This window comes from Dendrobium catenatum, unplaced genomic scaffold (genome assembly GCF_001605985.2).
Source record: "Dendrobium catenatum unplaced genomic scaffold, ASM160598v2 fragScaff_scaffold_116, whole genome shotgun sequence".
Classification (NCBI taxonomy): Eukaryota; Viridiplantae; Streptophyta; class Magnoliopsida; order Asparagales; family Orchidaceae; genus Dendrobium; species Dendrobium catenatum.
The window spans coordinates 327,273-341,725 of NW_021318578.1; the positions used below are offsets into that span (position 1 = coordinate 327,273).

At 39.0% G+C, this 14,453-nt stretch overlaps 2 protein-coding genes across 2 annotated transcripts in view; one reads left to right on the forward strand and one right to left on the reverse strand.

Moving 5' to 3' along the window:
- The window catches only part of LOC110095735 (protein FAR1-RELATED SEQUENCE 5-like), a 13,666-nt gene extending 8,303 nt beyond the window's left edge, over window positions 1–5,363 (forward strand). Inside the window, exon 2 of the mRNA XM_028697809.1 lies at window positions 4,875–5,363. Coding sequence (XP_028553642.1) covers window positions 4,875–5,363 — 489 coding nt within the window. The remainder of the gene's footprint in view (window positions 1–4,874) is intronic.
- A 3,465-nt stretch (window positions 5,364–8,828) lies between these two features.
- LOC114580388 lies at window positions 8,829–14,230 on the reverse strand. Its single transcript, XM_028697812.1, has 3 exons — window positions 14,126–14,230; window positions 9,171–9,332; window positions 8,829–9,053 (listed from the first exon to the last, which is right to left on the reverse strand). Exons 1-3 carry the CDS (start codon window positions 14,228–14,230, stop codon window positions 8,829–8,831), a joined length of 492 nt encoding a protein of 163 aa, XP_028553645.1.
- Window positions 14,231–14,453: the final 223 nt, after the last annotated feature.

A 14,453-nucleotide genomic window follows, 5' to 3' on the forward strand; every position in this document is an offset into this window, starting at 1 on the left:
AAAAGGGGGAAAAACCACGAGGCCTAGCCCATTTCGAACGAATCCACTAGTATTTGTAGTCGATTACAAATGAGGCCCTTCCTTGGTGGAAGTTCTTAGCTTGATGTACATCTTATGGAGTACATTACATGATGTAAATACAAAGAGCTACTATCGACGTATTCGCTTTGTTAGAAGGACTGTAGTCGGCGGGCGACGTAAGTCAGGAGGACCGTAATCGGCGGGCGACGGAGGTCGGAAGGACTGTAGTCGGCGGGCGACATAAGTCAGGAGGACCGTATTCAACGGGCGACGGATGTCGGAAAGACTGTAGTCGACGGGCGACGTAAGTCAGGAGGACCGTAGTCGGCTAGCGACGGAGGTCGGAAGGACTGTAGTCTAACGACGAAGATCAGTAGGATAGCGTCAAGTAGAAGTCCAACAATGGAAAGAAATGCATCTTCGCATAGACGTCCAGCGAAGTCCGATAACCCGTAGAAGTCCGGCGTCGGGTAAAAACTTGGCGGAGAGCAAAGGTTAGACGTCGGGTAGAAGTCCGACGTCTGTTGGTGGCAGATGAGAACTCCGGCTTCACTTGGGCGTAGTTTTGGTGTTAAGAGGGAACTCTGTTGTTAATTGGGAAGGATTCAGCATCACGTGGAACTTGTGCAGAATTCCTGCGTTTCCTGAAAGTCCGGCAGAGTTCCGGCGTCTTCAGGCGGCAGGAAGAGCTCCGGCGGTGGTCGAGAAGGTGAGGAATCTCCTTTTCCCCTTTCTCCTCTTCTTCTTCTCTCTCTTCACTTGAGTCCCTTTGGTGTAGAATGAGGGCTCTATTTATAATTTTTCTAGAGTGGCATAGCCCGTAAATAGGCGCGAGATCATGGGCGAATTAGGAGTGTTTTGAATGGATGGCCGATATCGAATCCTTTGATCATGCACTGTTCGTTGGGCATTTGAAGGCCTTAATGATGTTGGAATTCGGCGATCTTGGGCTCGTTGGATTCGTTTCGTCGAGACGCTCGATTCGAGAATAAGCTCGTCAAAATCGGAGACCATTTGGTAACTCAAATTGCAGATTGAACCTCCCAATAGCACTTTGAGCCCTTGATTCGGACTCATTTGGGCTCGGATTGGGTTGATCTTGGTGTCGTTGGGTTCGTATTTCCGAGACGCTTAGTTTTACTGTAAGTTTGCTGAAATCGGAGTTCATGTGCTCCCGGATTTAATTTTTAAAGTTTCCAACTTGATTTTTCCTCGAGATTCATGCCCAATCAAGATAATTTCAGGATGACGTATCAATGTTCTAGTTGATTTTATTTTTTTTTTTTTTGAAAAAAAAAATAATTTTTAACATTTAAATTTAAAATCATAAAGCGTTTGCTAAATATTAAAAAAAAAAAAACGATTGCAGATCCATTGAAAATAGAATTCTTACAAAGTAAGGCAAATGGACAGTTTTGTAATTTTTAGTTCGAATTTGATAAAACATATCAGGAGCACGTTAACCCTCCGTCGTTTTCCTCACCCACACCATACCCGCAGCGGGGGCCGAAGCCCTCACCGTACCACCGCCTCGCCACCGTCTGTCATCTCCACCCCTTGAAATCCTTCCGCCTCGCCGATTACCGCCGCTGGAGATCGAAAGATCCGCCACTTTGCGGCGAATCTCCTCTGTACGATATTCCCGCGCAATCTGAAACCCCTTCCGCTTCTCCTCTTTTCTCTTTCCCGCGATCTCCACCATTGAGTCGGACTCGTTCGCTGGAATCCGAGATCTCGCGGATTGTCGCTTCTTTGACCTCCTCCGGCCCTTGATGGCCGGCGATATCTCAGATTTTGCGTCGATCGCCTTCTCCGCCTTCCCTTGATTCGCATTGAATTCATTCGCCTTATTCGCCTTCCCTTCGTTCGCATTGAAGCCATTCGCCTTCCCTTCGTTCGCCAGATTTCTCTGCTTCCATCCTCCGCCTGCGCCATTTTTTTGCCCTTGAGAATGGGAGATCCAAAGATCCGCCACTGTGCGGTGAATCGCCTCTGCACGATCTTCCCGCGCAATCTGAAACCCCCTCCGCTCCTTCTCTTTTCTCTTACCCGCGATCTCCTCCATTGAGTCCGACTCGCTCGCTGGAATCCGAGATCTCGCGGATTGTCGCTTCTTTGACCTCCTCCGGCCTTTGATGGCCGTCGATGTCTCTGATTTCGCGTCGATCGCCTTCTCCGCCTTTCCTTCATTCGCATTGAATTCGTTCGCCTTCTTCGCCTTCCCTTCATTCGCCAGATTTCTCTGCTCCCATTCTCCACCTGCGCGTTTCTTTTGCCCTTGAGAATGGGAGGCTGGCGCAGTGGGAGAAGAGTAAGATTTTCTCGCGGAGCGTGTACGGTTTTCGGATTTGGCTTGATGATTCTTCGCTTCCGCTTCCTTGTGTGCTTTTTTGGTCTCTTCTTCAGCTCGGAGCCTGCGAAGCTTCTCTTCGTTTTCTTCGTCCTGCTTGCGTTTGATCCATCTTTCTTGAAGATCCTTCAAGGTCACGTAGTTCGCCGGAAAGGACGAAAAAGTTCCTTCCATCTCCGCCTCCGTCTCTCTCTCCCTCTCGGCAAATTATTGGGTCAGGTGACCGAAGCCATCTCTCCGTTCGGTCGCCAATAAAAATGCGCCATCTGTCAGTCGTTTTTTTAATTTAATATTAACGCTTTATGTCTTGTCAGAGTTAGCGACCCGACCCGATAACGCTATTCATTTGAACTTTTAAGCTTTTGCCGCCCTATTTTTTCATTTTGAGACCCGCGAAAGACGCAAATATGTGCTGCTGTAGAAGAAAAAACGAGCCAGAAAATTGCAGAGAAGAAATGGACTGCTCAGTGAAGAGGGAGGTGGAAGAGGGAGTGCATGAATCGGAAAGGATGCATGAATCGGAAGGGCTGGTGCATGAATCGGAATCGGAACATGTGCATGAATCGGAATCGGAACCTAACTTAGCCGGAAATTCCTCTGGTTTCAACATTTCGGTAAGTATCTTGGAAAAACGAGTTAGAAAGTTGTTTGTGAGCAGAATAAATTTCTTAAGCAGAAAGTTGACGTAGGTTTCAGCTCATTATTCTTAAGATTTTTGATTTTGCGATTTTTAAGCAGAATAAATTCTTTTGTCGAAAAAGTAAAAAATAAAAAAATCTAATGTTGTTGTTGTTGCTTAGCATTCATTATTGATTTCTAGGATGAAGATGATAAATAAAAGAATGCGCTATAGTTGCGCTATAGTTGCGCTATAGTTGCGCTATAGTTGCGCTATAGTTGCGCTATAGTTGCGCTATAGTTGCGCTATAGTTGCGCTATAGTTGCGCTATACTTGCGCTATACTTGCCCTTTACTTGCGCTATACTTGCCCTTTCAGGCTGTATACAAAGATGAGACAGAAGCATATGAATGTTTTTGCACTTATGCTCACGATAATGGCTTTAGTGTCCGAAAGGATCATCACAGTTTTTGGCCAAATTCTAGGAAGATAAAATCGAAGGACTTTGTTTGTTCAAAAGCTGGTTTCAAAAAAAGTGACGATCATAATTCAGGGAAGAGGAAGAGATTCATTAGACCAGTTGTCAGAACTGGTTGTCCAGCCATGGTGAGGTTTGTCACTGATGAAGACGGTTACTGGCATGTCAAAAGATTTATTGAATCCCACAACCATGAATTAGCTAGCCCAGCCGACCGACACCTTTTAAGATCATGTAGGAATGTTATTGAGGAAAAAGCTTCCGTCCTAAAATCGATGACAAATGCAGGGATTAGAACCGTTGATGCATATGCCTACCTTGCAGAGGAAGTTGGTGGATGTGAGAATGTCGGATTCTCTAAGAGGGACGCCTACAATTTGATTCAGAAGGAGAAAAGAGCAAGGATTGAAATTGGTGACACTAATTCTTTGATTCAATTATTTAAAGATCGACAAGTTGAGGACCACATGTTTGCATGGGATGTTCAATATGATGATCAGGATAGATTGTTAAATTTTTTCTGGGTTGATGGCAGAAGCAGGATAGATTATGAATGTTTTGGAGATGTGTTAATTTTTGATACTAGTTACAGGCTGAACAAGTATAATTTTGTTTGTGCGCCATTTGTTGGTGTTAACAATCATTGGCAGAATATTTTGTTTGGGGTTGCTTTTTTGTCAGAAGAAACAATTGAAAGTTTTACATGGTTGTTTAAAGTATTTGTACGAATAATGGGTAATAAATATCCAACAACAATATTCACTGATCAGGACCAAGCTATGGCCAGGGCCATAGAAGCTGCATTACCTCACACTCGTCATAGATTATGCCAATGGCACATATTTAAAAAGGTTCCATCAAAAGTTTCCATCTACAATAGCAATAATAAAGTTAGAGGACTCTTCCATAAGTGTATGAGGTGGTGTGATTCTGAGGAAGTGTTTGAGGAAGCGTGGAATGAAATGATCAAGGAAGGGAATCTTCATAATCATGAATGGTTGCAGGATCTTTATAAGATAAGGAGAAAGTGGTCAACTGCTTTCAACAAGGATTCCTTTTGCATGGGCATTTTATCAACGCAGCGTAGTGAGTGTACTAATAATGTGTGTCATGGCATTTCAAAGCCAACAAGTTCATTAACTGATTGCTTTCTTGGCTTGGAAAAGGTACTGATGAATTGGCGGCGAAATGAGCAAGATGAGGATTACAAATGCAGTCAATCTGAAATTGTTCCCGTGATAAAGAACAGCTCAATATTAAAACAAGCTGCTAGATATTACTCAAGAAGAATATATTCAATTTTTGAGGAAGAATTTATAAAGGCTGTGGGAGAAATGAGTATAGATTTTGTCTCGACTGATTCTTCAAAGTATATAGTCAACTACATAGAGAAAAAGAATCAAAACCATCCTTGGGTTGTTCACTTTGATGCAACAGAAGGTAACATTCAATGCAGCTGTAAGAAGTATGAAACCATGGGATTGCTGTGTTCTCATTGTTTGAGGGTTTTTAAACAGTTGGATATGGCTAAATTCCCTGAGAAGTACTTATTACTTCGTTGGTCAGCAAGGGCTCGACAAGTTTTTTATTCAGGTTACTTCCTTAATTCTCAAAGAAGTAATAATTTCCAAAGTGGTAGGGGATTCATATTCAGAAATCAGGTGAGCAGGTTTGCATATCAAATGAGCACGGAAGCTCAAGGGAATGAAGAGGCAGAGGAGTTTATTCTTTCCTCATTGCAAGACATGTATAAAAAATTATACCTAATTCTTGGTGGCAAGAAAAGAAATCAGAAGGATGTTGCTAGTTCCCAAGGTGGAACTGCAAATTTGAAAGATCCTCTAAAGCGTAGACCTAAAGGCATATCAAATGCAAGACTGAAAAGCCATTGGTGATCATCAACGAGATGTAAATGGATTATAGAACTTTTCTTTTTGGGATATTTAGGTCAAATAAGATAAACTCACACGCATATCAAATAAATAAGTTTGATAGCTCTCCTTAGTCTCTTGGTTGAGACTTGGGATATTTGGCTGTCAACTAAGAGGTCTCATCAAGTTTTCAGTCTTATGTTTGTGATGTGTGTATCAGTTTATCTTAGGTTTTGTTTGGGCGACTTTTGTACTGTTTCTTATAGGCAACTTTCTAGTAGAAAATTTTAATTTTTTATACTAAAAAATTGCTTTGAGAAACAGTAAGAAAGGCGTCTCAAACCAAGCCTTAATTGACCTAAATGTCCAAAAAATAAAAAATGCAAACTTTGAATCCAAAATATCTTAGTTGGTAGCCTATAACTGTTAAATATTAAAATTAAAATAAATTTAATTTTAATATTAAAATTAAAATATCCAAAAATTGCTCGGTATATTAAAAAAAATTATTTTTTAATATTTTTCGTAATTTGTTATTTTAATTTTAAAATGCACAAAAAATATAAAATATTTTTTGTGCATTTTAAAATTAAAATAACAAATTACGAAAAATATTAAAAAAATAATTTTAAAATAACTTTAAAAAAGATCTAAGATTGTGTGCTGACTCGTTGACGTATATAATTTTATATTTTTATTTCTCCGTAAAGCACTAAATTTTCTGATGAGTTTAGATTACAAAACGATGTGGGATTGAAAACATAAAAAAATAAAGAAAAGTTGGCCTGCCTAACAATGGAGAAGTAATTATTGCTGGTTTTTTTGACAAAATACAGTTCTATTGTGCTTTAATAACCGAAGAAGAATATTGTTATGTGGATATATAACGGTCATGCGCTGTGTTTGAATTTCCATGCCAAAGTAACCTTTGTTTAGGGAACTTTTATTAGGTCCGGTGTAAGGACGTAGAGGAAGGTCCGGTTGAAGGTAAAATCCCGCGAAAATACTCGGTATTTGCTCGGTATTGCTAGGTATTATTTGATAATAACGAGGAATACCTCCTTGTGAAGACCAATACCGAGTTATACCGAGCAATACTGAGTTGTACCGAGTTTTTCCTTGGAAAAACTCGGTACAACTTTTGTATAACTCGGTATAGCTCGGTATAACTCGGTATTGAGTCTTCACGTGATGGTATTCCTCGTTATTGTTTGGTATTGCTCGGTATTTCTCATTTTTTGGCGCGATTTGGCCTCCGACCGGACCTAGCTCCGACCGGACGTTCCTCTAGGTCCGGTCGGAAGACGTAATAATTGTTCTTGTTTAGGGGCTCTTTTGGTTGGTTGAAAAATAAATACAATTTAAAAAAAAAATGTAAGGGATTATATAATTTGGGTGTTTGATTTGGTGAAAAAAGATTATAGCATGAGTTTTCAATGAATTAGTTTTTTACTCAGTTTTTTTTTAATGTATTATTGTAGCTGTATTCTGAAACATTTACGACGGTACTAAGATATAGAGTTTTGTGTATAAGCTTTGTACAAAGATCTAGCACACACACAGATAAGAGAGATGAGTGCAATGATCATAAGAGACGCTATAAATATTATGTGAAAAATCCTAAAAATGAGCAAAATCTTAGGGTCATGCCTAGTAGTTCTTAGGTCTTTCGTAAGAGCATCCCTCACAGTATACCAAAGTGTAGGTAAGTTTTTAATAATCATAGTGAACTATATATAATGATAATATAGATGTCTCTAATACCTCAGACTTATTATTTATCACCACATTATTTAAGGTTGAATGCCTTCAATATTGCCATGTTTTTATTATGTCATTATCTTGGTACTAATTCTATTTCCTTATTACTTGCAAATATAATGAATTTTGTAGTTATAATTTAATTTCTCCATGTTTGGTCTATACTAGATAAGGTGACAGATACTTGAGAATTTTGATTTATCTAAGTAGCTCTTGCATAAGATGATCGATGGAAAAGAAGTCAACAGAGAATAGAGCGCCAAAGAGCTCTAGATTCGGCACCACAACTCTGCGAGTTTGAAAACTGCAGTAAACAACTTAGAATGAAAAAAAAAAAAAGAGAGAATACTTACTTAGGATAGCAGGATAGAAGGGAGCAAAGAAAATAAGCAAATTTATATGACAAAATGCCAATAAACTGTGTCTGACTTTAAAACTTCATCAACTACAACACAAATTCAAAATAATTAATAGAATTATAGTTCTTTAGCATTTAAGTAAAGATCAAATAATAGGTTCCAGCATCTCTTGCAAGCGAATATACATACATCATCAGCATATTCAAAATTTTCAATTAATCATGTTACAACCAAGGATTAACCAATAAACTATAAAGTGAAAAACCATAGTAGCAGTAAAGAACTGCTTGAATTGGCTATACAAGTTTGAAAGGATTATCTCCCTCTCTTACAGGACCCAAAACATAAGTATAAATAGATGGACAAGCATCAATGAACTAACAAAAGCATAAAACATCTAATAATCAAAGACCGCTGAAAAGGATAGACAACTGAAGTACTAAATTGATAGCAAAGACCATTGGAAGGAGTTGAAAGCGGAATGATCATTCCATAGACAAGTTGAGTTGAGCTTTCGGCCATGAGCGAACTTTTTCAAACTTGAGTCTCCTGCTTTCAATCTTAGCAAGATGTTTCTTCCCACTAATATGCGAGTCATAAACAACTTTACTGTTGGAAACAACATCACAAAGAGCACATACCATTATGGCCTCTTCGGCAGCATCTCCTTGAACAACCTTATCCTACTTGGTCTGCAAATCCTCTTTAATTGAAGATGGTTTCTTCACCGCTTCCACATTTGTATTTTGATATTGGTCATATGAATTATTTTTCTTAGAAGTAGCAGATGGCTCCGGAGTAATTTTTTCTTGCAATTTTTGTAGATTTGCCTTGTGTTTTTTTCCCATTTGTGAGTGTTGAAGGTCTTTTGTTTGTTACATTCAATCTTATAAAATTCACAATAAAAGTTTTCACCTAACTTTTCGGCATGTTTTTCTCCTGCAATGTGTGAGGCAAATGCTATAGCACTGTTGCAAAAATACCAATAATCAGTTTGAAAACAGATCCCTTACTTTTTTCGAATTCTCTTTTAAGACACCAAACTTTTTTGTGAGCTTTCAATGTCATAAACATTTCTCTGCTCTGCATTTAAAGGTCAATGGAAAACGCATAGCGTTCAGTATCTTCCTCGAGCTCCTCAATGGAATCAAGTACTCGAACAACTTCTGTGATAGTAAATGATTTGTTCAGTGCAACAGTAGCTTTGCTTCTAACGGTAGCAGCATCAACTAATTGCTGAATCTGTGTCTGAAGCATTTGAGCCTGAAGCATTTGCTCTTGAAGCATAGGCACTCCTGCTGCAGCAGACATTCCAGAATTGGGACAAATATTTTAATTTGCTTCTGTTCCCATTTCCTTCAGATGATGGTTAGGAGGCACTCTTTGAACCACTGTAAGATTGTCGAAGCTCATTTACTATTTTGGCATCTCCAGATAAAGATTTGGTGCTTTCACAGTCTTCAAAATCTTCGTGGTCTTCGTCGGTTGTGACAGGAGGTAAAGATTTAGAATTGGGAGCCCAAGCATTCTCATCACTCATGAACATCTTATCCAGCTTTTCTTCCATCTCAGCGTCGATGCCACTGTACCTGAACTTTTTTGGCAGAGGGAAACTCCTAATACAGAAGCACTGGCTAATGTTGAGGAGATATGAAGTCATACCTTACAAGATGCATTTACAGTATTTAAACAAATATGAAAAAAATTATACCTCGATTTTTCCTTTCCACCATTCATCAGAGGCATCAATAGTTTTCTGCTTTGAATTCCAACCAAATCCAGCAGCACCCTTCTTCAAATCCTTCCATAGCTTCCACTCTTTTTTCAGTTGATCCCATTTGTTTTTCAATTGCAACAGTGCTATTGCATTTGCCTCACAGCAGGAGAAAAACATGCCAAAAAGTCAGGTGAAAACTTTTATTGTGATTTTTGTAAGAATGAATGTAACAGCTAAGAGCCATTCAACAATCACAAAATGGGGAAAAAACACTAGGCAAATCTACAAAAACTGCAAGAAAAAATTACTTTGGAGCCAACTGCTACTTTTAAGAAAAATATTTCATATAGCCAATATCAAACTACAAATGTGGAAGCGGTGAAGAAATCATCTTCAACTAAAGAAGATTTGCAGACCAAGAAGGATAAGGTTGTTCAAGGAGGTGCTGATGAAGAGGCTATAATGGTATGTGCTCTTTGTGATGTTGTTTGCAACACTAAAGCTGTTTATGACTCCTATATTAGTGGGAAGAAACATCTTGCTAAAATTGAAAGCATGAGACTCAAGTTTGAACAAGTTCGCTCATGGCCGAAGGCTCAACCCAACTTATCTATGGAATGAAATGATCATTCTGCTTTCAGCTTGAAAATCTCGTTTATATAGAATTTTCTAGTACGGAAGCTGCTACCTACTCTCACTAAAGCTGTGTAATATGTCGGGCTATCTTCTTCTTCTTCTTATTATTATTATTATTCTTATTCTTATTACTGTAATCTGTCTTTCAAAGCAAAAGCTCGTGTATTTAAAAGATTTTCTTACATGATATTTATTACAGCTGGGAAAGGCCACTTTCAGTTGGCTAGCTGGTGCTTCCCAACTGAGAAAGGGACCAACTGGCCACATAAGAAGATTTTATTTATTTAAATTTTTTTGGGATCATCAGAGTCATAAAAGATAATTTTACTCACACATCATATATACAAACTTCTAACCCAAAGCTCCCAACCAATATAACAAGATGAACTACAAGAAGAAGCTTTTATAGATGTAGGTGCCATCTTTTTTGGTAATTAAGGCTTTGGTTGAATAACTTTCTTAATGCTTTGCTTTTCAAATCTTAACCATAATTTTTTTTACTATAGTTTTTCGCTGCTTTTGAGAATTTCTGTGCTAAGAATTTTCTTTATAAAGCATCTTTAAAAAAAAATTATTTTCACCACAATAGTTTCCTGCTGTGGACAACACTAATATTGTTGTTTGATCACTGATTTGGGCTAGGATTACTTGTGAACATAAGTATTTCCAATCAAATTGGTATCAGAGCAGAAGACATACAGGAGATTAGCAGCGGAGCTCTATTGGAAGGGGATGCATAAAGATGTGGAGGAGCTAGTAGCGAGGTGTGAAGTGTGCCGAAGAAACAAATATATAACCATGGCCCAAGGAGAATTTATATATAATGATTAAATAGATTTGGTGAAAAAATATTATAGCATGAGTATTCAATGAATTAGGTTTTTACTCAGTTTTTTTTAATGTATTATTGTTGTTGTGTTCTGAAACATGCACGGCGGTACTAAGATATAGAGTTTTGTGTATAAGCTTTGTACAAAGATCTGTCACACACGCAGATAAGAGAGATGAGTGCAATGATCATAAGAGACGCCATAAATTTTATGTGAAAAATCCTAAAAATGGGCAAAATCTCGGGGTCATGCCTAGCAATTATGAGGTCTTTCGTAAGAGCATCCCTCACAGTATACCAAAGTGTAGGTAAATTTTTAATAATAATGATAATTTATATATAATGATTATATAGATGTCTCTAATACCTTAGAGTGATTATTTATCACCACATTATTTAAGGTTGAAGGCCTTCAATGTTTTCATGTTTTTATTATGTCATTATCTTGTTACTAATTCTATTGCCTTATTACTTGCAAATATAATAAATTTGGTAGTTATAATTTAATTTCTCGATGTTTGGTCTATACTAGATAAGGTAACAGATACTTGAGAATTTTGATTTATGTAAGTAGCTCTTCCATAAGATGATCGATGGCAAAGAATTCATTAAATGAAATATTTTTTGGGTGTAGAACGATGGGCTATTAGGACTATTTGATATTTTTTCTTAGATTCTATATGGTTTTATTTGTTTTATGACACCAACTTAATTATGTACCAAAAATCTCGATTGGATTTTAAATGAATGAAATTTATGAAAATTGTTGCCTCCAAGAGTTTTCGCGGCGGTAGATAAATATAAAGTTTAACGTCTTAGGGTTGTACGAAAATCCGGCACGCAATCAGATAAGAAAATGTGTGTAGCTTTTATAGAAGACACCAATATTTTTATGTGGAAAACCCCTGAAAAAGGGGAAAAAATCACAGGGCCTAGCCCAGTTTGAATGAATCCACTAGTATAACTGTTGATTACAAATGAGGCTCTTCATTGGGAGAAGGCATTAGCTTGATGTATATTTTATAGAGTACATTACATGTTGGGAATACAAAGGGTCACTGTTGACGCATTCGCTTTGTTGGAAGGACTGTAGTCAGTGGGCGACGGAAGTCAGGAGGACCGTAGTCAGCTGGTGACGGAGGTCGGAAAGACTGTAGTCGGCGGGAGACATAAGTCAGGAGGACCATAGTCGGCGGGCGACGGAGATCGGAAAGACTGTAGTCGGCAGGCGACGTAAAGTCAGGAGAACCGTAGTCGGTTGGCGATGGAGGTTGAAAGGACTGTGTCTGACGATGAAGGTCAGAAGGAAGACGTCAGGTAGAAGTTCAACAATGGAAAGAAATCCATCTTTGGATAGACGTCTAGTGAAAGTTCGATAACCGGTAGAAGTCCGGTGTCTGGTAGAAACTTGGCGAAGAGTGAAGGTCCGGCGTCGGGTAGAAGTCCAACGTCTGTTGGTGGCCGAGGAGAACTTCGACTTCACTTGGGCAAAGTTTCAGCGTCAGGAAGGAACTCTGTCGTTAATTGGATAAAATTTCAGCATCCCGTGGAAGTTAGGCAGAATTCTGGCGTCATTTGGAGTTCAGGCGGAACTCCGGCGGTGGTCGAGGAGTCTCTTCCTTCCTATTCTTCTCTTCTTCTTCTCCTCCTTCTTCTTGCTTCGGTCCTTTGCTTCGGCCTCTTCTCATGAGAAATGAGGGGTCTATTTATAGATTTTATGGAGTGACATAGCTTGTAAATAGGTGTGAGATCAGGGACAAATAGGGAGTGGTCGAATGGACGGTTGATATTGAACCCCTTGATCGTGCATTGTTTATCAGACATTTGAAGGTCTTAGTGATGTCGCAATTCTGCGATCTTGGGCTCGTTGAATTTGTCTCGTCGAGCCGTTCGATTCGACTATAAGCTCGTTAAAATCGGAGACCGTTTGGTAACTCAAATTGCGGTATAAACTTTCCAACAGCACTTCGGGTATTTGATTTGGGCTCAGATTGAGTTGAATTTGGTGTCGTTGGGTTCGTATTTTCGAGATGCTCAGTTTGACTATAAGTTTGCTGAAATCAGAGTTCATGTGATCCCGATTTTAAATTTTGAAGTTTTCGGGTTGGTTTTGCATCAAGATTCGTGTCCGATCAAGATAATTTTCTAATGACATATCAAATATAAAAACGGATTATTTCTCATGTGTGGAATGTGATGATTGTGTTGATCAATTGAGTTATTTTGTTGCCTCGAATCTCAAGTTTGTCATGTTTGCTGGGGGTGTAGGGGGTTTAAATTTTTTTTTCCCATACAACACTCTCGTGTTGTGTTCCCGAGCACCCCAACACTGAAAGACAAAGAACAGAGCGCCAAAGAGCTCTAGATTTGCCACCACAGTGTTGCTAGTTTGAAAAATGCAGAGCATCAGACAAAGGTTTGTGTGCTGCAAGTCAGACTGGACAGTTTTCTTTCTCGTTTTTCAAAAGGATTGCATCCCTTGGGTTTCTTTGCTTGGCCTTCTCTTGTATTTTTGAATGTTAGAATAGAGAACAATGCATGTGAGAATAGAAGCAAGGCGAGATCGAGAGAGAAGAGAGATCTATAATTATTTCTCATCCTTTTAATAATATATTTTCTTGATGTTATTTGGCTCCATGGTTTTTTCACATTAAATCCTAGTGTCATTTATTTTTTCACTGCTTTTACTTTTTTGCTTGTTTCATCATTGTAGTACTGTTTGCTCCTCCTCATCCCCCAAATTATTTTATTTCTTGTTTCTTACTTTTATTTTTTGTATCATTTGTAAGGAAAATGAAGATGTTGGATAGGGAAAAATCTTATGGATAAATAATTTTATAGTACAAAAATTTTAATTTTCATACTAAAAGAAGCTTTAAGTAGAAAGAAAGCCGTCCCAAATAAAGCCTAAGTCATGAATCATGAATAGGACAACTTAAACAGCTCCATGCGCTCTTGATATGAAGACTTGACCTGCACGAACCAACAAGTATTTGGAGTCATGACAATGGACACCTTTTTTTTTATGTGCAACTAAACCCACACACATTAGGTTAGCTTACAAATTTATCATCCTTAGCAGCTATGAGCTTATCAAATAAGCCCATGCATCTTGCTAACATCGACATTGAAAAGTTGTCAATCCCCTTATTAATGCAAAATAATAAAATATTATCTCCAATATGTTACAGCATCTCCAACTTATGCAAGTACTGTTCTCTCCACCCTATCTTGGAAACGTCAATCCATTATTATCGTTGCATTTATGAGCAGATTCATGATTTAGCCTAATAGAATATTCAAGTTGAGACATTATGAGGTGCAAATAAGTTGAGTTGAGCTCGAGCTGGAGATGTTCGACTCGAGCTCAACAATCAAATACCGAGTTCAAGTTTGAGCTCAAAAGACGAGCTCGAGCTCAACTCGTCTCACATCGAGCGGCTTGTCGAGAGCCGTCCCGAACAAGTTAGTAGTCGCGACCTACGTCTTCATGAGCTCCATCGTCGCCAGTTCGACCTCCATTGTCACCATCCCGGCCTCTGTTGTCACCCTCCCTAGCTCCGTCGTCGACCTTATCGAGCTCCGTCATCATGGTCCTGAGCATTGTCGTCGCCCTCCCAAACTCCGTCTTCGACCTTATCGAGCTCTGCGTCACCGTCCCGAACACTGTCATTGCCCTCCCGACTTCCGTCATTGACATGCCGGCCTACATCGTTGACCTCCCGAGCTCTCTCGTCACCCTCCCGACCTCCGTCGTCGACATCCCGGCCTCCGTCGTCGCCTCCCGGCCCAAATCGAGTCTCCGATTCATT